Source organism: Sebastes umbrosus, chromosome 15, assembly GCF_015220745.1.
Source record: "Sebastes umbrosus isolate fSebUmb1 chromosome 15, fSebUmb1.pri, whole genome shotgun sequence".
Lineage (NCBI taxonomy): Eukaryota > Metazoa > Chordata > Actinopteri > Perciformes > Sebastidae > Sebastes > Sebastes umbrosus.
In genome coordinates, this window is record NC_051283.1 from 18,266,681 (window position 1) to 18,291,185 (window position 24,505).

The 24,505-nt window shown below is 41.6% G+C and overlaps 2 protein-coding genes across 5 annotated transcripts in view; one reads left to right on the forward strand and one right to left on the reverse strand.

Moving 5' to 3' along the window:
• Positions 1 to 901: 901 nt before the first annotated feature.
• klhl38a (kelch-like family member 38a) lies at positions 902 to 7,069 on the forward strand. Its single transcript, XM_037794894.1, has 4 exons — positions 902 to 1,318; positions 3,253 to 4,609; positions 4,782 to 4,887; positions 5,844 to 7,069. Exons 2-4 carry the CDS (start codon positions 3,254 to 3,256, stop codon positions 6,131 to 6,133), a joined length of 1,752 nt encoding a protein of 583 aa, XP_037650822.1. The 5' UTR covers positions 902 to 1,318; position 3,253; the 3' UTR covers positions 6,134 to 7,069.
• A 2,932-nt stretch (positions 7,070 to 10,001) lies between these two features.
• spire1a (spire-type actin nucleation factor 1a) overlaps positions 10,002 to 24,505 on the reverse strand; it is a 34,604-nt gene continuing 20,100 nt past the window's right edge. The window contains exons 5-20 of one of the 4 annotated variants that reach the window (XM_037794895.1): positions 23,260 to 23,334; positions 22,961 to 23,125; positions 22,073 to 22,159; positions 19,911 to 20,040; positions 19,035 to 19,076; positions 18,137 to 18,184; positions 17,108 to 17,247; positions 16,828 to 16,909; positions 16,565 to 16,707; positions 15,476 to 15,499; positions 14,531 to 14,560; positions 13,538 to 13,675; positions 13,358 to 13,428; positions 12,281 to 12,308; positions 12,007 to 12,158; positions 10,002 to 11,921 (exon numbers count right to left, since the gene is read on the reverse strand). In XM_037794895.1, coding sequence (XP_037650823.1) covers positions 11,651 to 11,921; positions 12,007 to 12,158; positions 12,281 to 12,308; positions 13,358 to 13,428; positions 13,538 to 13,675; positions 14,531 to 14,560; positions 15,476 to 15,499; positions 16,565 to 16,707; positions 16,828 to 16,909; positions 17,108 to 17,247; positions 18,137 to 18,184; positions 19,035 to 19,076; positions 19,911 to 20,040; positions 22,073 to 22,159; positions 22,961 to 23,125; positions 23,260 to 23,334 — 1,626 coding nt within the window. In that variant the 3' untranslated portion in view covers positions 10,002 to 11,650. The remainder of the gene's footprint in view (positions 11,922 to 12,006; positions 12,159 to 12,280; positions 12,309 to 13,357; positions 13,429 to 13,537; positions 13,676 to 14,530; positions 14,561 to 15,475; positions 15,500 to 16,564; positions 16,708 to 16,827; positions 16,910 to 17,107; positions 17,248 to 18,136; positions 18,185 to 19,034; positions 19,077 to 19,910; positions 20,041 to 22,072; positions 22,160 to 22,960; positions 23,126 to 23,259; positions 23,335 to 24,505) is intronic. The other 3 variants (XM_037794899.1, XM_037794896.1, XM_037794900.1) reach the window with 3 other exon arrangements.

Below are 24,505 nucleotides of genomic sequence, written 5' to 3' on the forward strand. Positions count from 1 at the left end.
ATGGATTTACATTCTGTATGTTGTCTGTATGTTTTTGCATACATTAAAGCTCCATACATACAACATTGTTAAACATTTTATAAAGCTAAAAAAAATGTTGTGTGTACTATATTTACACTGTATCCCAAAAACATGCATCATTCTGTGACATTTTATGTTTTTGCACAAATTGATGATGCCACTATCATCTCCTCTCTCTGTAATCCTCCAGAGGTGTAAACCCCTCCGCCAATTTCTATTACCTGAGCTAACTGGTATGCATTGCTCCCGGGTTGTGATCCAGTTCATATCTGAATTGTCCTGACTGGCTTGGTTTGAATTGACAAAAGGAGGGTTCAACCAGGGTCAGATAACAGTGGTCCAACCCAGGTCATTGGTGTAAAAGGGGTAGTCAGCCAAAGAGTTCTCAACACTGTATTATTCCATTTACATGGAGTAATATTTTTTAAATGGAGTATATAGTAAAAGAATATCACATGGATTATCAAACAATGCCCTCATAGACAATCGCAACTACATGTAATTGGCCAAATATGCCACTGAGACGACAAGTACGTTCGTATATCTCCACTATATCCAGGATTGAGTGTCATGGATGCTATTTGGCAACGCGACACATACATTTCTTCAAGGTAACTGACACCTTACATACAGTAGGTGAGTAGTAGTAGTAGCAACAGTAGTCATCTCCAGTTGTGCATGAACCAATGCACAGAAACAGCACCACATCTTGATGCAAACTGAGTCCAGCTCTTACAGCTGTTTCTCCTGATCAAGCTGGCCCATCAGCGCTGCTCTATATTTACCTCCATCCTGGGTTACACACATGAGGGAGGAGGAGGAGGAGGAGGAGGGGGAAGACTTAAACAGCACAGGAAGATGGACAAGGGTTAGCAGCTCAGGGACACTTTGATTAAACACCGGCTTGGGTGGGCTCGATGGCTGAGTCAGGACCCTGTGATGATTCTCCCTCCCCTGGCTATTGTAAACACTCTCTCCACTGGACCCTTGAAGCTGTTAAGCCGGCAACTGGGTACCAAACAGCTCTGTGTCACATGAGAGGCCTGGCTGGAGTCACGGTGGCCCGGGATACTATTCTTAGCTGCAGGAATGTACACAGTGGCCTCATGGCGAGCTCCACAGCGCCTAACTGGATAGCCTCGTCGTTTCTCTGTGTCATGCTGCTTTTCTCTCCCTGACTACACTTCCCTACTTTCTCTCTGGGTAATGTTTTGGTCCTCTTTTCACTGGAACTGATACTTTTCCTGACCAGACCGACCAGACATTTTGGATATTATTGATTTTCTGAGGGCAGGAGGTAAGGATTCGCTCAGTCACAGATGTTGCTGATGAACTGGCAATGGGTAGATCAGCCACACGTTTCACTCAAACTCATCAGTTTGACATAAATATTTAAACGCTAGTGCTTTTGTTCAGCAATAGCCTCAGTATCTGCTTTAATTGTGTCCTCTTCTAACTCATTTTGATCATGAATGCTCTTATTCGAGTTTAAGGAAGTCAGAAACTGCTAATATAATCCAGCTGTGCCACATTTACAATAACTTAAATAAATGATGAATGGTCAGAAACATCACTGATGACTGACTAGAAAGTATCCCAAGTGATTGAATATGATTTATACAAGTGTGACTCAAGTTTTAACTTCTGATGCAATCCATCATGAGGACCATGAGTTGTGAAATGTCATTCACAGTCACTTCCTAATATACAATAATGATCAGAGAGGTCCAATCAGACGGGCAGGGCCCCATAAGTGGGAGTAGATCAGTAGCTGTCGCTGGGGGTGATTAGAAGACTTAGTGTTGCTAATAGCCCAATGAAATTCCCGCTCTTTAAACCACAGGATCACCACAAACCCTCCAACCAGACTGAGACTATGAGTGAGGAGGAATATGGAACATATAGGAAATAGCAACAGCGATAGCAAGGGAGAAAGAGGTCTAGGGAGAGAAATTCAACAGGGGGCGGAGAGACAATCACAGATGGTCTGCTTGATAAGGGAGATGTGTCCTAATGCTACATGGATGCATCAAGATAATTCAGAGGGGGTAAAAATAGAAATCTGTGAGTCAGTAATCATCACATTAAAGGACAGCTGCTCAGCAGGAGTTTTTACGAGTTTGAGAGTGCGGGCTGATAAATGAAAGGGTTATACTGTTATCCTTACATTCCTTGAAAGCATAATACATAATACGCTATTTAAAGTAACTAACCTTACCTGTATGGATGAAACACCAGCTCTCTCCCTTGGAAATTTATGATGGAGTAAAAAAACTGCCAGGACAAGTTATGCCACCCAAGTTTCACAAGCAAAGTAGCATTTTTGGTAGATTAGTCATTTGGTGGGTTATTGGTATAGATTCAAGTCTTTTTGTAGACGTGTCACTATCTACTTTTGGAGCTTAAAGGAATAGTTTGAAATTTGAGGAATCAGTGAGACTCCAGAAAGTCACTTTGCCAGGTCAAGATGAATGCAGCACAAAACCTCCTGTAAAACCACAACAATTTGTTTTACTCTTTGTTTTTTTTGTACAGAAAACAAAATTAGATATAATGTGTTAATTAGTGAGATTTACAAGTGCATATGTAAGGGATAATACACAGCGAGCGGTTCATTGTTGTGAAATAAACCCCCGAAAGGATGATGCAAGACCCCTACGCGAAGTGGAGGGTGTTCACGTCGGGGTCTTTCATCACCCTGAAGGGGTTTATTTCATAATAATGACCCGCTCATTGTACATCATCCCACTTATTATACGGTTACTTACTTAAGAAATTAATTATTTGACACAAAAACGGTCCTCCAGAGTCCGACATCAGAACTGCATCCATAGCAACAGACTGTTATAAAGAGTTAACAGACCGTAGAATATCCGTACTTGACCAATCTGAATCGAGTATTCAACAAAGCCGTGTAATAAGTTGATTTAGCTGTTTCCCCCTGTTTCCAGTCTTAATGCTAAGCTAACTGTCTCCTGGCTCAGGCCTCATATTTGACATACAGAGTGGAATGGATTTTGTCCTCTAACTGTTGGCGAGAATGTGAATTAACATATTTCCTAAAATGTCAAACTATTCCTTTAATGGAGGTAGATCTAACTGAACATATCAGGTTTTCATCATAGTTTATTAGAACTGTGTGATGTCAGTTTATACCCATGTTGTTGTCAACCATCTCTTTCCAAAGGACAATAGAAATGATCATGTATTCTCTCTTTTCCCTCTCCACAGAATGGCCTCAAAACCACGAGAAGTTTTCTCTTTCAAAGACTCAGAACATCCCTCCCACCTTCTAGCCCAGCTCAACATCCTCCGTCAGGAGCGCATCCTGACCGACGTCCTGCTCTGCACGGAGCACCAGGAGATCCCCTGCCACAGGAACGTCCTGGTGTCCAGCAGCCCGTACTTTCGCGCCATGTTCTGCAGCAACTTCCTGGAGAGCAGTCAGGCCCGAGTGAATCTGAAGGGGATCTCTTCAAACGTCCTCAGTGGCATCGTGGACTACGTCTACACGGGCTGCGTCACCATCACCATGGAGATTGTGCTCCCGCTCATGCAGGCGGCCTCCATGCTTCACTACGGAGGTCTCTTTGAGGCCTGTTCCATGTTCCTCCAGGAGCAGCTGAGTCCAGAAAACTGTCTGAGCATGATACGACTCTCCGAGATCCTCCACTGTGAGAGTTTGAGGGAGAGGGCGAAGGAGATGGCCGTGAGGTGTTTCTCTGATGTAGCTGCTACAGAGGACTTCTGTGAGTTGTCTCTTCAAGAGCTCATGTGTTACCTAGAGGACGACCGACTTTGTGCTGAGGAGGAACAAGTGTTTGAGACCCTCCTGGCATGGATCCACCACGACCCATTCTCACGACGCGGTGCAATCCATGACCTCTTCAAGAAAGTCCGTCTTCGCTACATCCATCCAACTTACCTCTTCCAGTTCATTGCCAATGACCCACTGGTGCAGTCCTCCACCCTCTGTACTGAGATAATCGAGTCAGTGCGCCGCCTCATGCTTACAGTCAGCACCAAGTGTAGCCGAGAGCTCAAGCCGCTTTGGACCACACCACGACGTTACACCTGCAGAGAAACACTGGTGGTGGTTGGAGGACGCAAAAACAATGAGCAAACCTCACGAGAAGCCCTTCTGTATGACGAGAGGACTCATCGTTGGCAGTGGTTGGCCAAGCTCCCTCTGCGCCTCTACAAAGCTGCATATGTGTGTATTCATAGCATCCTCTATGTGCTTGGCGGGCTCAGCCTCTGCATGACATCAGGTGACAGCTCAGTCAGCGCCACAGTTTACACACTCTCCCTGAAGACCAACCAGTGGCGGACTGCTGAGCCCATGCTGGAGCCACGGTATGCTCACCAAAGTGTGTCCTATCTGCACTTTATTTTTGTGTTAGGAGGCATCGGGGTTGACAAGAAGATCTCTCAGTCTGTAGAGAGATATAACAGCATGTTTAACCAATGGGAGCCCATGGCGCCAATGCCCACAGCGGTGCTGCATCCAGCTGTTGCAGCCAGCGATCAGAGGATATATGTTTTCGGAGGGGAGGACGCCATGCAGAATCCAGTCAGGCTGATTCAGGTAGAGTCAGACTTCTCATTTTAGCAGCATTGAAGTCCAATTCCTGCATTGTTGCCTCTCAAATACAGACATGAAGCTGAAACAGAATCAGAAACACTAGGATGTCACACGAGCAGACAGCAGACTACAGTTGTCGATGATGCAGTAAACAGGTTGACTGTCTGTTTTTCAGGTGTATCACATCGCTCGCAACTTGTGGTCCCGGCTAGAAACAAGGACGGTGAAAAACGTTTGTGCTCCTGCTGCCGTCATTGAAGACAAGATCTACATCATAGGAGGTGAGCTCAATGAATGGTTGCCCCAGCTGTTACAAAGTTTTACATTATACAGTAGGTGTGAATTTTAATAGATTTTTAAAGGCGTTGTCTCTCGATACTTTGCCAGCCCCAAGCCCATTGCTTCCAACTGAAGATGTAAATCTTAAAAAAGATTAAAATAAAAAACACGTCACAAATATATAGTTTAATTTTTTTGAAGGCTAAGTTTCCAAATCGCATACTTTTTCTTTTTACTTTTAGTGCATACCGCAGCTGCCCTCATAAAGTACGTACTGTTGTTGCATGCAGTATGCATACAATTGGGACATACTACCTCGTCATAACATTGTGCCTTGAACTTTGACCTTCTTGCTCATATATCAGCTGAGCAGAGGATTGTGGGTCAGAATAGCCAGAAAAGCATGCTGGTGTGCATACTGCAAAATACAACCGGATGTTGGTATTTTTGGCATACTGCATTTGACATACTATGTATTGGGACAAACTAAATATTTTTCTGGCATATTAATAGTATGGTAGTATGGGTATTTGACCGCACAGCATCTAACTTCCTAAAACACATGTAGTTTTTACCAAACATGACTCAAACGGAAGTAAACAGTGCGTTTGTTTGGGACTATTTTCAGCTGCACATGAATACACATTTGGTGCTCTAGTAAGTATTTCCAGCAGCAGGACGGTGTACTGTATGCAGGAGTGACTCAAAATAAACTACAGTGCCCACTGTAATGAAAGAGCTCTTCTCCCAGCGCAACAGTGTGGCTCAGTGATGTGTTTTTAATAGTTTTCGGACAACAATGGAGCTCTACGTCACAGAAGAATAAACTAAATCAGGCTTTGGATACACAGAAAACACTTGTTGTCAATTGTTGCTTTTGGTCTTTTCATTGGATTTGTTGTAAGAGAAATGTTAAACATCACCAGACTTATTCTTCAAAGTGTCCTCTAATTTCCAGGATACACCAGGCGAATGATCGCCTACGACACCAAAGCCAACAAGTTCGTCAAGTGTGAGAACCTAAAGGAGCGGCGGATGCATCACAGCGCTACAGTGATCAACAACAAGCTCTATGTCACCGGTGGACGCATCCTCAACGGCCATGATGTCATCGAGGACTCGGACTGCTTTGAGTGTTACGACCCCAAGACAGACGTTTGGACCTCGAAAGGTTCTTTGCCGTACAAGCTATTTGACCACGGTTCCCTGCCGCTAGTCTGCGTCTCCAACAGGCCCAACCCACCATGACCCACCAGCATCCAACCAGCCACTTGGGCGAATGCATGTTCTTCACCTCCCCTTTGCCATGATTTATTGGCCTCCAACTACACAAATGGGAAACCATTTCAAACTGACTGCATTCCTTCACGCAGCTCAGTCTCTGCCACAACTTAGCAGCACGTCTGGATCAAAGGGGAGCTCAGCTGACGAGCAGAGGTGTCATTCCTGAGGCACCTGGGGTCAAACTGAACTGAGAACCTACGAGATGACGAGAGGCGAGAGACGTACTGACACAAGAAGCAGCTGTTCAGACACATACGTAATCCAAAAAGCTCTTTCCGCAGATGGCTGCGCTCGTTTGATGGTAACCAAAAGTGTTAATGCTTTAATTTCCCAGACATTTATGCACAGCCTGGCAGCTGCAGTTCACTTCCCTGTAACAATTAAATACATAGGGAATTACACGTCTGGCTGCTTTGTTAACGCTATAAAACTGTGTAAAACTGAAAAGAGCAGATCAGACAGCTAATATAATTTGCACTTTATAGAGAACACATTCCTCCTTGACCCACATGCTTCTATCAGAGTGCACTTGCTGATGAGTTGATGAATTGTGACAGAACACGGACAAGCTCCCCCTGCAAAGCACAGCATCACGTTTGCTGAAATGTCAATGAGACGCACAGTTTTACTTAAACTGAATGATCTGGGCCAATTTTATTCCAGTTTAGCTGGCTTCATTCTTGAGAATTGTTCCTGCAACCCCCCCAAAAAAACACGTTCTGTATTGTCTCGTGAATGTTTTCACTTGCAACGTATGTGTAGTTTATGTAATATGAAGTAGAGTAAAAAGATGTTTTAGATTAATCGAGGCACTGTAAACAGTTTGTGTATTTCAGTGGTGGTTTACTTTTAATTTCGCCATGCACAGTTCCTGGATAAATAAAAAGGGCTTCACAGGCAGCTATGTTGATGTGAGGACGTGTGACAATGCTGCCTTTGAGGCGACTGCATGGTAGGGATGCAGTGACCTGCTAAGGGCAACTATGACTAGAAATGGTGTGGGGGAGACTTTCAGGGTTTGCAGCCTGTACAACCGGCTCATGTACACATGCAACCTGCTGGTGGTTTCTCACAAATATGTGTCCACTGATCTGAAATCAATTTTCTATTCATCAGAGAAAAAAAAGCTGTAATGCATCGGAGGAAAGTAAGACAATGAGACTGTGGTGGAGCCTCTCTACAGGCCACTACTGTTACTTCAGTCTTGGCGCTGTAACCTTCTTGACCCATACGGAGCAAACATTCGCTGTTGTGCTCCAGCCCCTGCCCCTGGTTACAGTTGCCATGGCAACCCTATCATCACCCCCATTGGATCATCTATGGCATGCATCTCCTGTTGTGAATCTATTTAAGATTGCGTCACTGATCAACTGTGTTGCTGTTTGCACAATTTACTTTCTTTCTTTCTTTAAAATGTGTCCTACTATACGACATGCTTATATTTTGGATATTGATTTTGTGACTTGATTTATAAAGGAACTCTGTTTATTTATGTACATGTATGTGGAGATATACTGCCAAGACAATTTCTAATTTATTGCTTTGAATTTCTCTGCACGCGAGAAGAAATAATAGAATCTGTTTTGGACGGCGGTGCAAATGTTGTAATTGTTTCACTGGAATGTCTTTTGGTTGAACTCGGTGCAGATTTTTAAATGGTTTCTCCAATCTGTCTGCGGACCGGCTGAGTCATGTTGCCTTCATACTCAAGGGAGCTTTGTTGACACGTACACAGAAACATGTTCGCTGGCTATCAGGTGACACATTTGTTCTCCATACATCATCAAGTACCATGTGCAACAAATACGCTGAATTATATTTAACTTTGGTGTAATATTACAGGAATTATGAAGGAAGTAGTAACAGTTTAGCTGGCATGCATTGCTTTATGTTACAGTATGACTGACTTCTTAACCCTTCAGGCCACATTCTCATCATAAAGTGTCAAGAGGAGTTCCACATGTAGGCTAAATATCTAGTTACCAGTCTCCTCCCATGAGAGGCTCAGTGTTTGCATGGTATGGCCTACTTGAATGCAGCTCTCCGGTGAGGCGTCTGACCTTAGGGGAAGAGATGCGGGATCTGATTTCACTCTTACATTTTAATCCCTGCCCATTAGTGGGGAAACATTGAAAGTTACCCAGGAGCAGCGACCAAAAGGGAATATCATCACACTCCACATTAGCAAGCCCAGACTGTCATTGAGCTAAACAGCTCCTTGTTAGCCTGGCCACTCTGACTGCCTCACAATAACCCTCTGTGTGTGTGTGTGTGTGTGTGTGTGTGTGTGTGTGTGTGTGTGTGTGTGTGTGTGTGTGTGTGTGTGTGTGTGTGTGTGTGTGTGTGTGTGTGTGTGTGGATTCAATCCAAGACACACAAACTATGCAGAATGATACATGACACCCAGCAGAATATCTAAACTCAAACCTAAAACCATAACCGTTTTAAATCAACATTATGAATCAGTCGCCATCAGCTGAGTCGGCTGTCATGTGCTCGACTCAGTTAGCCAGAGCAGCGTTTCAGGACAGAACAAAACACCCTGTGAAACTTTTTATTGAGCTGCTGCTAAATACACAGCCTATACAGCCTGTTTATTGACTGTGTGTTTGCTTGCTGTCCTGCCATAGAAACCAGTGTGTGAGGGTCACCCTTCAGGGAGGCTGTGGCCTGGCAGGTTATTTTCAGTGTCTGTTACTATCCCATCATAGGGATTGCATTTCATTGCTAGCCCATTCTGTGTGTGTGCATAGTACACACATAAGGCAATTGTTAGAAGTACTATATGCATATATAGGAGTCCACCAGTATAAACCTTACCCTACATAACACCATGTGGGTTTTTAACAAGCCATTATGACATATTTACATTCACAATCTGAGTAATCCATTGGGTTTTATACAGTATCTGTACTACTGTGTAGCCTGAGAGTGAAGAAATGTAAAATACCTGAAATCTATCAGTAACATCCCACAAAACAAATGTTTTAAGACCTGTTTGTTCTTGATTATAGACTCAGGTCTCAATAACTAGAAAAATACAAACAAGTTTATTTTTCTTGTTTGAAAGAAACCATAACAAATAGTTTTAAATACTAATTGAGGGGTTTCCTGCTGTGTCATGTGAGAGGGCCTATTCTCAGTGTGTAACTTTACTCCTCTGTGTTAATGTGATGGACATGGGGATTAAGAAGGTTTACACCTAGACAGCCAGAGAGGAGGAGTAGAAATGCTTTTTCTTTCACACAAGTCCTACTAAAACCACCAAACACGTCACCTTCTTCAGATACAATATGATTTTGATTTTAAAATTAGGTGCAAGTTAAAGGTTTTGTTTGATGTTGTTTAGGCAATAATGCAAAAAAAATGCCTACAATATACATTTAAACTTCCAGTACTCTTATAATTCACTTAATTCTGAGAGCATTAACATTGCAAATTATTTTTGAAAGTATAAAAAACAAGAAAGCTCATAAAAGAATTGAAGAAAAAGTTACAGTAGTAATACTTGCAAGTAAAAGGTCTCCATGTAGCCCATGTAAAATGTTTGGATTTAATGCACTTTCACCATTTCTAAAAGAAGTATTGCAGTAGGTCACTGTGCAAAGACACTCCATCAGCATAATCGGATGTATTAATTCTACAAAATGGAAAATACCAGTAACTTAAAAATGCCTGCAATACACACCTTCCACCACCTGAAGTCCCCAAGACCACTGGGTGATGTGAAGTGCAACACAGATTTCCTTTCATTGAACCTCCATCGCCCTCTGCTGTCTAACATTAGTAACACTGCACATTTGTGAAACTAAATTGAACACCAGAGTCAAAGTAAGAATAATGATGGTTTTATTATAATTTCTTTGATACAAACAAACAGATCACAGAACAGCATGCATACAATCCTTACAGAGGTCTAAAATTAAACTGGTCAGATGTACGGTGTCACTGGAACATGGCGTCGTTATTGAACGGGCTGGTTCATTTGGTAACAACTGTCACAAAACACACTATATGAACATACGTGTGTGTGTGTGTGTGTCTGCGAGTAAAAGTCTTTTGAAAGGGATAAAATGTTCATAAAGCATATTCAATGACAGTAATACATTTGCCTACATTCAATTAAATGGAGTGTTCTGTTTTGTTTTAGCCATTATTCCATTCTCACAAACAACCTTCTGCCATTCACACACATTTTCATTCATGAGGAACTCTGGGAAATGGCACTATGGACCCCCCAAAACAAAGATTTTAATAATAATAATTATCATTATAATTATTATTATTGTTATTAATTAAGACGAAAACCAAACATAAATAATAAATTGGTCCAATAAAAGTGCGATTTGCGATTTAGAGGAGTATTTTAACACTGAGGAGTTTATAAACTATACAATAGAAATAAAATCTTAATATTACATTGACACAAAAATAATTACACTAATAATAATAAAGGTTTCAGAGAAGAATTTCAAATAAAGAAACTCCAGAGGCAGAAATCTTAAAACATGGTAAAAATCATACTTCTACTTTGTTATTTGTTTTTATATTAAATTAAATTTGGAACATTTAAGATATACAGCATGTACACATTGATAACCCTACATTTCTGTGCTTCTGTTGCCCAGCTCTGAACGTGGAAAAGGGCAAGAAACCGAATCTTGGATTACCCTAAAAATGTCCCCCCCGTTGAGTTTATAACACATATGTACAATAGGTCCGTGACTACAAAGGCATTCAAAGAAAGAAATTACATTTTGGCACCAGGCACAGACATTAAAACTAAAAGCTAAAAACCCACCCAGAAAAATAATCTGACTATTCTCACCCTTTAACGTGTCGCCCCCTACAACATGAGAGAACAGTAAATATGTATTTAATCTGGCTAAAAGATGAATGATGTAACATTTGGCATAATTGTTGCTGGAAGAATAAGAGGGGGGGAGGGGGGGGGGGGGGGGGGGGGGCAAGGGAGTGGCAGAAGTCTACCCCAACAGACCCGACAGCAGGATCTACAGTGCATTTCTGTCAAAAGACAATCTGTTGTTCATCCTGAGTGCTAGAAGTAAACAGGAACTGGAAAACTTACTCAGATTAGGGACGGGCCTTTGTACTATTTACACATTATCACTGTGGCTTTTGGCTTTCTGTATCATCTGATCCCGCTGTTGTGTCAAATATACATTCTCTTACCTGGTTCACAATAGCGACATCATCAACTTAATTTACCCTCCGTGTCCTGAATTATCACTGACTTATAGAAACATGGCTCTCCTTTGTTATCTGGCAGCTAGCGTATAGTCCTGACCAGTCATGATCAACCATAGCGTGCCATCTTTTCCTGAGACGGGGTAAGGTGTAAGAACCTTTACTAACTTTGGGGAGGACTGGCTTCATTGAGGGGATTTTTTTCTTTTTCTTCATTGAACGACTTAGCTCTGGGAGAGGCGTGAAGAAAAGTGCACAGGACAGTCCAATGTTCTACACCTCCTTGATGGAGCGCTCAGAGGGCCTGAAGTTGACCGAGTTAGACGACGACATGTAGAAGGATTGGGTTTTGCGATTGAGACGGGCACGTTTGGTGGCCACGCACAGGCTGCGCTTGCTGGATGATATGATCTCTGTGATGAACTTTTTGCAGTCTATGCAGATCTCCATGGTGACCCAGTCCTCGGTTAGCTCCTTGGGCAGCTCTGACTCATCCTGCGAGCGGCCGTCTTTGCTGCTACTGCTGCCGCTGTGCTTAGACAACCTGAGGATGGAAAGAAATAATGAACTAATCTGACAAAATATTCCCTCAATATATAAAAAGAAATGGGAGTTCTACAGTAACGTACTTGTAAACACTTTTGCGTAGGCTGTGTCGGCTGTGTGCAGACCCAAACGGGTGCTTCTCTGGCTCAGCTCCACTTGCCTCTTCTTTAGCCACTGTACTAGGGCCCAAAGAATAAATGGGCAAGGTGGAATAGGGCTTAGATGGCAGCCGCATCTGAGGTTAAAGAAAAAAAAGCAGTTAATGGAGGACCTGTTGGTGCCAACAGGTGTCAAGAGTGTTAACACGTTCTGAAGTGAGTGTTCAAAGGTGTGTTGAATATAAAATCGACAGCCTACCTTTTTAGAGCACTGGGAACACACAGGCCTGGAGAAGATAAAAAATTTGCCGTTAGGTTGAACATTAATGAACACATTAAATACTTAAATCAGCACTCCATCAATTAACCCTTACTCTATAACATTGTCAGATTCATGACGGGCAGTTTAAATCCAAAACGATCAAAATTGATGTAACACAATCAGAGATATCGTCTTTTTTTTTTATTCCACATATTCTTCTTCATTTTGAAGCCTTCAGTTTGGGATTTTAGGCGTCGACATCAATTTGCAACCAGAAATGACACGATAGGGCGGAGCTAAGTACAACCGAATGCTGAATGAAACATTTTTAGGCGACCAAAAGGCTATAATTAGCTTTCATGACCTGAAAACACACTGTGAAAGGGGTGACGTTGTAAGAGGAAAACACGGACAACTCCCAGACCAGACAACGCCTCATGTGTAAATCACAAGGTAGCCACACCCTAAAGCACACCCGGCTTTGTGGTCTATTTGACTCTAAATGGTACCATCATTTACTAAATAAACATCATGCTGTATTGAAGAAGACTTGAAACTAGTGATTGAAACTCATGTTTACAATGTTTACTGAGGTAATAAATCAAGTGAGAAGTAAGGTCATTTTCTAATGGACTTCTATACAATCAGACTTCTTTTTGCAACCAGAGGAGTCGCCCCCTGCTGGCTGTTAGAAAGAATTCAAGTCTCAAGCACTTCCGCATTGCCTTCACTTTTCAGACCAAGGAGTTGGCCACTGGTATCAGCTAGCATAGCCTCGAGTCACTAGCCTCAAGAGGAGATGTGGAGCGGGCTACAGTACGCTCACTTCTCTCTAACTCCACACCCTCAGATTTTATTTATTTCCAAACTTGTAGTCTTCAGACCCAACTAACACTGACTCAAGTGACATCACTTGAGGAAACGTATCAGATTTCACACATTTCCCTCTGGAGGCACAAAAAGCTTCCTACAACTTTGTTCACATATGCAGCATGTGTAAACAGACTTTGATGAGTAAAATTGGTGGAGTTCCCCTTTAAGTTGAGTAGTTCTAGTAACAGTGATTCAATTTACCTTTTGCAGAACTGGCAGGTGTAGGACCAGGTAAAGAGAGAGAACCTCTTGGTCCGACACGAAAAGCAAACCTAGAGAGTAAAACATGAGGTGAAGAAGATGCATAGAATCTGTAGCATTTAAATAATGACTGAGGAAAATTATCACTCCGATGACGAAGACTCTAAATGTGGCGTCTACCTTTCCTTTCTTGAGTGCGGTGTAGATTTCTTTGTACTGTTGAAACTTCTCCAGCTCGGCCTTGACCAGAACTTGTCTGATGTGCATCACCTCCTCCACCGTCAGAGCCAGACACTCCACCGGGTAGCAGAACTCCTCCTGGAGGGAAAACACACACGTCACATCAGCAAACTACCCGTACATATGCAGATTAGGAAAACAGCTCAACAGCAAGAAGTGATGGTATCTGCTGACACCCATTGCACACCACTTAACCAAAACACCAAGCATGGGATGAGATGGTGAAGGTGAAAACACACCGATCTTCTACAGTATGCTCTCTGTGAAACACAAATGATGCTTCCACTGACACGACAGTGTGACAATGAACAGGAGACACAGAGCATGCTGGTGATGTAACATTCCCGTCATGTTGGTGGTCCACAGCTTTTGGCTTTCAATTTACTTTATTGAATTATTATAAATCTTCTAAATTTAGAAGTCAGCCAGCTCAACATGGTGACATTTCTTTCTTTCATTTTGATATAACTATACTATCATTGTTTATAACCATTATTTCCACACAACCAATTTGCAAGTGGACCCCCATCATGGTGCAAGCTGTGGACCGCCAGAAGATTTGAGACATAGCTGGGAGCCTATTTAACATTTTGAGCATATTCATCTATCTTTTGTCTCAACTTAATAGCTTTAATGCACCCAAAGTCAAAGTGAAAATTGCTCAGGGAACTTCTTCAATCATTTACTCTCACTGTCCTTCAGTTGGCTTGGATTAGAACATGTTAGACTTTGCTGTAAATGTTTACTGATCATTTCTCAACTCTATTTTCTTTTTAACTTTCCCCGAGCTATTTTCAGTATGCAGCCCCATTCACACAAATGGTCAAGACACAAGGTCCCATTCATCTAAAACAAGTCTAATGAAATACATGGCATTCTGGATGGGTTTCCCCACACAGAGTTATGTGCCTTTGATGATATGCAGTAACATACCGTGCCCTGAGCACCACTGGCAGCTTCCACCTGACAGACAAAACAGGACGTTCAAACAGAAGCAGGGCCTCATATTCCAACAAGCTAATCACATAATAAAGAAACTTAATGCAAGATGAATCTATTAGGAGGATACTTTGAGATGATGCCAGTTACGTCAGCCAACCTTTCCCCAAACGTTCTCATACATCATTTCACAAACTTTCTCCTTGCACAAGCTCGTACCATTAATACATCATCTCGTGTGGCATGAAATTGAATTTAAAACGGCAGAACTTCATAACAAGTCCCGTGACAGAAAAATCATCTGACAGCAACGTTGTCCAAAGGAGAAGAGTTCAACGAGATCTCATGATTGCAGGGTCACAGCCGACGTCTACGTCTGACCATAGACTGTATATAAAGATGGACGACATGACAGCTCTCAAAAGTGAAGCCAAAACATTTCAATCGCCCCCTGGTGGCTGGCTGCAGTATAGGTCATAAATCCCATCCCCTCCATGTTAGCGGACGGGACATGGGCCAAACTAAAAAGTCAAAGTACACTTCAAATAATGTTTTTATTCCGTGGTGCTAACGTAGCAGCTAGGGGGCTCACGCTAACAAGATGTGATCGGCTCAGGCGGGTGTGTGGGCGGGACCTCGATACCAATATCAAAATCTCAAGTTGGCAGCTCCCATATCCGGGATATTTTGGCTTCACTTTGTACAGTGGGAGGAAGAGGAGATGCGTCATCCATCTATATATATATACAGCCTGTGGTACAGACGTACATCTTACACATCCCTGCTCGTCTTCCCCAAAATCTTCTCCCCTGTTTCTCCCCTAATTTGTCCCACTCTCAGTTTTTTTCTACAGTTCCAGTATAGAAAAAAATGATATTATGAAGCAACATGTTTAAATGGGTTGGTGGTGATGGATAGACAGAAGGTTGACCGGGTTACCTTGGCGCTGGGATCCGACATCAGCTGCAGCATTATATAAAAATAGGAAATGACTGCAAGTAAGTCTTTGGGATAAGACAGCTAACCAGTGTAAACATTTTGATGAGATATAATATGATTTCCAGAAAGGGAGGGGAACTGCAAAAAAAGATCTTACTATATTACATCTACTAGAGAAACTCAATTCCTTTGTATCTACAGTATGTGAAAGGCAAAGCATGTGCTTCAAAAAAGGAAAATAAACATGGCTTCACATAAAGGAAATTACTTTTTGATTTTAAAATGAAAAGGGTGGCTAAAAAAAACTGTAGATGTATGGCTTTTGATAACCTCAATCTGTCACAAAGAAGTTTAATTATTTAATTGCTTTAAGAGGTAAGACAGGATGTAATCATTAACATGAGTGTAAAAAAAAAAGTAATATAAAAATGGTGTGACAACTATCATCAGGAGAGCCGTCTCCCCGGGGTTTTAAGTTTTACGTCTTCTGATTTGAAGCTGGTTGAAACCAGAGGTCTACCATTAAACTACAAATTGGTGAGAACGAACCAGTTCAGACTTAATCCCCTTCATACAGCGGCTTGTCCTGTGGTTTCAATTATATTCATCAACCTCGCTAGAATCACACGACCGGCGCAGAGTTACGCAGAGAACTAGTGACCTCATGGCAAACGAATGACCAGTCACAGGACGGGGAGAAAATTGTTGTTAGATTTAGAGTTCATTCAAAATTGTAATGTCCATGTGTTTGATTTGTTCAACAAACTCTGAAATTCACATGAATGTCTGTACTTTTTGCTCTTTTAGCATATTCTCCTTTTTATATTTTATTACTGAGCAGACTGATTTACATTTGACTGATAAGAGATGCTGATAGCAGTGACATTTAAGGAGAATAATCTTAGCTCTACCAATAAAAGAATATAATTTGCTATCTTAGATCTTACTGCATCACTTGCAAATACACTTATATTAGGTGGTTAAACTGTCACTAATGCAAGCTCAGTGATCCACCATAGAGGCTTTGTTCATTCATTCATTCATCCAGGCTGTGATATCAAACAGAGATAGCTCCCACAGTTAACATACCAAAGACTTGGAGCTCTGTCTGGATGGAACAGCAAAGGAGCAGCCACTGGTGGGGGCCTCCTTCTCGATGGAGTGCCGCCTCTGTGGAGACTGACGCTTGTCTGGCTGCGGGGTCGCAGAGATAGGCAGGAACTTTGGAGGAGCTGGACACATGGGACAAAAAAAAACATTTGTGAAGACATTATGAAGACAATTTAGATGTGTTTGTAGTAGTCAAAAAGCAGAACGTAATGTATAACAGCCTGTTCCGGGTGAGCTCTTACCCTTCTTCCCTGTGACGGGCTCGGGCGACGTGTCCTCTATCAAAGACGTGGACATACTGGAGCTGCTCCGCGTGGGCTCCTCCTGTCAACCAGAAGATTACACTCATTTTAGTCACGTGATCCTGATAGCTTTGAATGACTTTGCATACTGCATGGCAAAACAAAATCCAATTTGACTATCTTCTTGTGAAAACACAGATGCTACAGTTTTTCTAGCTGCTAAATTGGAACTGGATTAAAGGGGGTTGTGATCACCAGACATAACAGTCAGACATCTTACATCGGATTCGGAGCTGTCCAGCTCAGCCAGCGTGGGCGCTCTGAGCAGCCTCTTCCTCTGGCTAAGGGGCTGTGCTCCACTTTGATTGGGTCCCAGAGACTGGGTGCTGACAGCCAGTTTCCTGGGTGCATCAGGAGAGTCTGCGGGTGAAAGATACGATTGAAGTGCTGTATTTACAAGTGAAACATAAATTCTCATGAATCATCTCCTTATCTTGACAGCTGGCCATCGGGCCTCCTTTGTAAACAATAGGTGACTTTGTATTGTTAGTAAATGATACCACAGAGTCAGTAGACACAGGCTACATGGTGACCAATATAAGCCCCAAATACAGGTGGGTGAAATATAGAATATACTCATTGTATTGCGACTTGTTCTACGAGGGATGTAGTATGACTATATCACAAACATTGAGTACAAATATTACGTTTTTCCGGTGAATTTCTGGTGAATGTAATAGGTAATTTCACATAAATTCAACAAGTTAGCCTGTCAATAATAAATAAAGGAATAAAACAAAATTAATAAATATAATAATATTAAATAATAAATAAAATGAATGATGATTAAAAAAAATAATAATAATAATTCCGCCTGCTATTTGAGAAAAAATGAATTCCAATTGTGTGAATAATTAATCAAACTTAATAAGAATACATTTCCAAAGAGCAATCTGACTTCAATATGACAGTACACCGCCTCAGGGTGTTCAGATTAGTTTACTAGAATGATCATGCTGGTATGGTCATATGCATCAAAGGGTTAAATCCAGCAGTTATGTTATTTTAGAGAAAATATTAAAATATCGAGATATATCGCAATATAGCCTAAAAATATTGCGATATTATTTTAACCCCTATCGCCCAGCCTTAGCCCCAACCATATGCTTATATTACAGATTTTCTCCTTAATCATTTCATCTAAATGAAGGAAACTGCACTGAAAAGGCTTCAATGTATTTTGTTACAAAGGCCAAAAGATCACACCCACTGACGCTGGCTTCATACCCATAAGGCATTGCATCTTTACCTGAGCTGCGGAACAAGTCCTGAGGAGTGCTGAAGCTTTTCCCTGCACCTGTAAAGGAATTAAGGGAATATAACCTTTAATAGGACCACACACACATTCATATTGTCATTCCTAGTACCACAGGTAGGACCTGACAGCAACAAGCATCTGTCAGGTGTGAATTAAGGGGATGTTGTGTACGTGTGGACTACAGTACGCTCACACAAACACGTTGTTTATAGCTGGAAAGCACAGAGGGAGAGGAACGTGAAGGGGATGTGCCAAGGGAAGCAGAAAAAGAAAATGCGTGCAGCCACAGCGCAAAAGGTTATTCTCATACATCCATCTGAATTATGGTCGTCCTGCGAAACTGTAGTGCTACATTCAGACGCTCATCTGCCATTCAACTATTCATCTGAGGTAGGCCGCTGACACCAGTGTTATGTCATTTGTCAAATTCCTCAGTGAGAGCGGATTAGGGTGACGAGCAGGGCAGACTGATGATCTGTAATCTCACCCTGCTGGCTCTGGCTCAATTGTTATCCCTCATCACCTAGACCACAGATGGTCCCCTGTGATTAACCAACTACTATATCCAGGGTACGCCGTCCAATTCATCACTACATGCCTAAAAATAAAGGATTCCTGCTCTGAAGCTGTATGTTTTTACTCTAACTCCCCAGCGAAAGACCAAGGCGACCATTTCACACAGTCTGACATTGAGTTGCACTGTGTGTTGACCCATCTTTTCCTCAGGTTCAGTAGGTGTCTGTATCACAACAGCCACAAAATAACAAAGAAAGAGGGTGTGTGTGTGTGGGTTTGAATCAGGGAGAAGCAGGAGCTAACCCTAAAATAGCCTGGAATGAAAACACAAAGGTGCAACAACAGGAGCACAATAGATGACGTGAAACTTTACCTGATGAGTCAAAGCTGTAAGACGTGCTAAGAGGTCGCATGACTGACATGTTTGAAATAAAAGGAAATGGGAGCAAATAGGAGAAAAAGAAATCCATGAGAGTTATAATGGATGGTGAAGTCAACGAATCATCTAAGTTTATAAAAAACAAAAATAGACAGTTTCTGAAAATCGAACCATATTGTGTTTAGGAACAACCTGTGTAGCCTCCCATATGTACCATTATACCATTATGCAACCCTTGCTCCATATTACCCTCCTAAATCCCCTTACAAAAGGCGTCTTGTGTACGCACTGTACAGTATAGACTGACAACATATTTGCTGTTTATATCTGATTAAAGCCTTAAATGGTTTGAAACATTATACCCAATTGGCCCATTAAGACGTCTGCATACCTAAAGGATAATCTACCTGTTATGCACTGCTTTTATAAAAGTAACCACAAAGAGCAACATTACATACCGGAATCCTATTTTTAAGTATGAAACCAAAGAACTTATCCGTCCGAGAGCACATTCGTCAGTAACCACAACTGTTACTTCAGCAGTGCAGCTCTAGCAAACAACTCAAAGCTCACAGCTGCAGGCAAAGTGATCCCTGTTTAAACACTACGACACTTCTGATGAAGTGAGCAGATCAATGTAGGAAGAGGGCTGTTAGAGTAATCATGACGGATGTGGTTAAGTCATGGTTAATGGTTTTTTTGTGCTGAGTGGAGGGGTTAGGCTCGTAAAGCGGTAAGTTAACAACACTCTCACCGATTAGAAACAATCAGAACGGTTTAGCTTGAAAGGAATGTTGCACAAGTACATACATTTTTTGTTTAATGTATGCATATAAACATATGTCAATGTGTGCGATTGTTAGCGCATACCTAGGCGGTGTCTGCGGATCATGTCCGGTGAGACCGGTCTGAGCTTCCTTTCAGATTTGATGCCCTCCAGCAGTCGCTCGTGGAGGCTCCGGGGACGTGGCGGGTGGGGCTTCAGTTTACGGGCTGCGACCTGTCACGACAAGCACCACACCAAGTGAGTACAAGACGAATGAGTGCATGTTTTCTTGTAATTGCATCAGGACTTCTCTCACTCTTCTATTAGTCAAAGTTGATCACTTTGTTAACACTGTGGAATGATGGCTGTGCATGTGACATTATGTTTCCCATCATTCACACTCATTGTCATGTCATTTGTGACTTACTATGAATGTCAGTGTGACAACTAAATACTGATGTACTGACAAATTGTGTCCATTACCAGGTTGAATATAGATGATAATTATCATGTGAGTCACTCTGTTGTCAAACTGAATGCTGGATATACAGACGTGGACAAAATTGTTGGTACCCTTCCGTTACAGAAAGAAAAACCCACAATGGTCACTGAAATAACTTGAAACTGACAAAAGTAATAATAGATAAAAATTCACTGAAAATGAACTAATGAAAATCAGACATTGCTTTTGAATTGTGGTTCAACAGAATCATTTTGAAAAACAAACTAATGAAACTGGCCTGGACAAAAATGATGGTAGCCCTAGAAAAGATGTAAAATAATGTGACCATAGGGACATATTAAACTAAGGTGTGTCCTGTAATTAGCATCACAGGTGTCTTCAAACTTGTAATCAGTCAGTCTGCCTATTTAAAGGGTGAAAAGTAGTCACTGTGCTGTTTGGCATCATGGTGTGTACCACACTGAACATGGACCACAGAAAGCTAAGGAGAGAGTTGTCTCAGGAGATTAGAAGGACAATTATAGACCTTCATGTTAAAGGTAAAGGCTATAAGACCATCTCCAAGCAGCCTGATGTTCCTGTGACTACAGCTGCACATATTATTCAGAAGTTTAAGGTCCATGGGACTGTAGCCAACCTCCCTGGACGTGGCCGCAAGAGGAAAATTGATGACAAATTGAAGAGACGGATAATACGAATGGTAACCAAAGAGCCCAGAACAACTTTCAAAGAGATTAGAGGTGAACTCCAAGGTCAAGGTACATCAGTGTCAGATTGCACCATCCGTTGCTGTTTGATACAAAGTGGACTTAATGGAAGACAACCGAGGAGGACGCAAATCATAAAAAAGCGAGACTGGAATTTTCCAAAATGCATATTGACAAGCCACAAAGCTTCTGGGAGAATGTCCTTTGGACAGATGAGACAAAACTGGAGCTTTTTGGCAAGTCACATCAGCTCTATGTTCACAGACGCAAAAATGAAGCATACAAAGAAAAGAACACTGTACCTAATGTGAAACATGGAGGAGGCTCGGTTATGTTATGGGGCTGCTTTGCTGCATTTGGCACAGGGTGTCTTGAATATGTGCAGGGTGCAATGAAATCTTAAGACTATCAAGGCATTCTGGAGCGAAATGTGCTGCCCAGTGTCAGAAAGCTTGGTCTCAGTCGCAGGTCATGGGTCCTCAAACAGGATAATGACCCAAAACACAGCTAAAAACACCCAAGAATGGCTAAGAACAAAACATTGGACTATTCTGAAGTGGCCTTCTATGAGCCCTGATCTAAATCCTATTGAACATCTGTAGAAGGAGCTGAAACATGCATTCGGAGAAGGCACCCTTCAAACCTGAGACAGCTGGAGCAGTTTGCTCACGAGGAGTGGGCCAAAATACCTGTCGACAGGTGCAGAAGTCTCATTGAGAGTTACAGAAATCACTCGATTGAAGTGATTGCCTCGAAAGGTTGTACAACTAAATATTAAGTTAAGGGTACCATCATTTTTGTCTAGGCCAGTTTCATTAGTTTGTTTTTTAAAATGATTCTGTTGAACCACAATTCAAAAACAATATCTGATTTTCATTAGTTCATTTTCAGTAAATTTTTATTTATTATTACTTTTGTCAGTTTCAAGTTATTTCAGTGACCATTGTGGGTTTTTCTTTCTTTAACGGAAGGGTACCAACAATTTTGCCTACGTGTGTACATGCATAGTGGATATCGTATAAACTAAACCTGTCAGGTTACTTCAGAGAAACGTATCTCCTGACTGATTACTGGCACCATGTTGTGTACTACTCACAGGGTTGAGAGGTGGTCGCGACCTGATGAAATCAAGAATGATCTCATGGGCGCTCTTCTTTAACCTCGGTGGGATGTCTCCATTCAGCTGAAATGACATTGTTAAATTTGATGAGGATCATGATTTCTTTTAATACCTGCACTGAAGAGGCTGTCAAAACCTGCAGAGAGAAATTACCACTGCCACATGAGAACATTAAGAAATGTATTATTAACACGAACGGAAAAAAAACGTTGAAAAAATCTCATTAGCCGTGATTCTATTCAATCGTCAAGCAAATTTGAAGTTTTGAAATGTCACAAAAGAGAAATGCGAATTAGGCGTGTTTCCATCAACTGGTTTTGAGTGACTAAACTCTGCTACATTGTAGTTTGGTCAGAAGTTGGCCCTATAGGCTACGCATGACTGTAAACCGCCAGTAAACAGAGCAGAAGAAGTAGAGGTTTCCAACCGGAAACAAAACAAGTCAGCTAGACCATCTAACCATCTACGAGAGAAAAATGGAGAGAGGTCTTCAGGAATTTGTTTCAACTGGGAAAGTTTTTTCTTTCACATCAGTCAGTATTGGTCATGTTTCATGCTGTCCGGAGACGAAGACAAGCATTCTCACATTATGGGCTAATCACAGCTAATCAGTCATATGAGTTAAATGTTTGCTGTGTCAGAACGTATTCGACAAAGGTGTTCTTATAATCCATTTAGCACATTATCTCATTTTCGATAATAGCAAAAAACAGTTTAATCAAATTTTGCCATTCATATACAGCATTTCTTATGCGTTACTTCAAAATGTGCATAAGAATATGTGACTGTGTAAGTCTCAAGTTATTTCAAACAAAAAGAAAAAGGCTAAATAGAAATAAATGCTCATCTTGACTTTTCCCATACCATGACTTTTCGCAGCTTGTAGCGTTTGGAGCGGATATCGTCCATCAGCATTTCGTACGGTGTGAGCTGGTATTCGATGGGTAACGGGTTGTACTGACGCTCCTGAACCTTCGTCAGTTTAACACCATCTCGTAGATCTCGCATCACCTGCACCCAGAACCGTGCCTGGTGAGGACAAAAAAAAAAAAAAAGATGCGGTATGTTAATTGCTGCAGTATATAAATGATGTATTTACCAACACATGGTCACAGAGTTAAATCTATTGGTGCTTGGTGTAGAAAAAACAATATTTTTCTTACCCAATCTGCATTTTGCAGCTCGTCAAGGTCTCTAACAGGTTCATCCCGAGTCCTGCCTTCCATTTTCCGAAGGTTCTAACCAAGAAAGCAAAAACAGACATAAAAAATAGAGAAAGAAATTAAAAATGTTTTCTAGTGTCATGATATTCAAAAGATGTACCGCTGCATTCACAGTGCTGGCTGAAAATAAGTTGAGGTCATTGGCAAACTGCCCATATTGTCAAAGCAGTCTGGTTAATTAATCGATGGATGATGTTTCACATGAGCATGTCGATATCCATCTCATCCTATATTGACAGTGTACCAGGGGGAAATAAAGAAGCCAATAGTCAACTAATGGCTGCTATTAATGATACAAGTATCTTCACTGTAGCTGTAACTGAGCCTGCAACCTCTGAAAAACAGAATAGTGGCCAGACCCGTCGACGGCCAGTCGGATTTTTAAGAAGTTAATAGTTTATATAATAAAAGATTGATAACTGACGTCCGTGTATCGATACAATATTGCCCCGCAAAATATCGCGATACTGTGCTGTATCAATTTTTTCCCCCAACCCTAGTGCTGCTCTAGTAGCTCCACCACCAAAAGAATACGGACGCTTTTAATTTTCCTCCATCATAGACAGTCAAATACTCTATATATAGTATACTATAATATATACTATATATAATATACTACTTTATACAATAAATTAAAATCTAAATTAAGTTTTCGTTTGTCAAAAGTTGTTAGATTCATGATCTACGATATCACTGTCAGATCAAAGAAAGAAAAGCCTAAGCGTCCTCTGTTGACAGCTGCAGCTGCTTTTCTTCTCATCATCGACACATCTATTCAACCACACCTGTATTTACTGTTCAAACACATTCCTTCTTCCTAAGCCTTATCTTGTTCTGTTGATCTGACCTTTCCCTTCTTTTAAACCGTGACAACATTTAACCTGTCGCTCACTGAACACACCCTCCACAACAAATTAAGGTTTCGGTTTATTTCTAGACCGGCAAGTACAGAAAAGGGAATCCAATAGAAAGAAGCTGATAGACTGTGACTGAGAAGAGAGAAAAACAACAACAGTCAGAGAAGGACTCATTGACTAGCCTCCTAATTTGTAAGCATGTGTGATACTGTATGGTTACCTATTAGCAACTATCCAGTGACATTCAGTGCTACAGGGAGTGCAAAGCAGCCTGTACAGCCGGGTGGTCGCCCCTCCTGTAAGCTCCTTAAATAGCAGTAATAAGGTTA

Excerpts from the sequence above, each read along its gene's own strand:
- klhl38a (XM_037794894.1), top strand. The coding sequence starts at position 3,254 with ATGGCCTCAAAACCACGAGAAGTTTTCTCTTTCAAAGACTCAGAACAT. Across the intron at positions 4,610-4,781 it reads ATCCAGTCAGGCTGATTCAG|GTGTATCACATCGCTCGCAA; the intron begins GTAGAGTCAGAC and ends TCTGTTTTTCAG. Across the intron at positions 4,888-5,843 it reads CAAGATCTACATCATAGGAG|GATACACCAGGCGAATGATC; the intron begins GTGAGCTCAATG and ends TCTAATTTCCAG.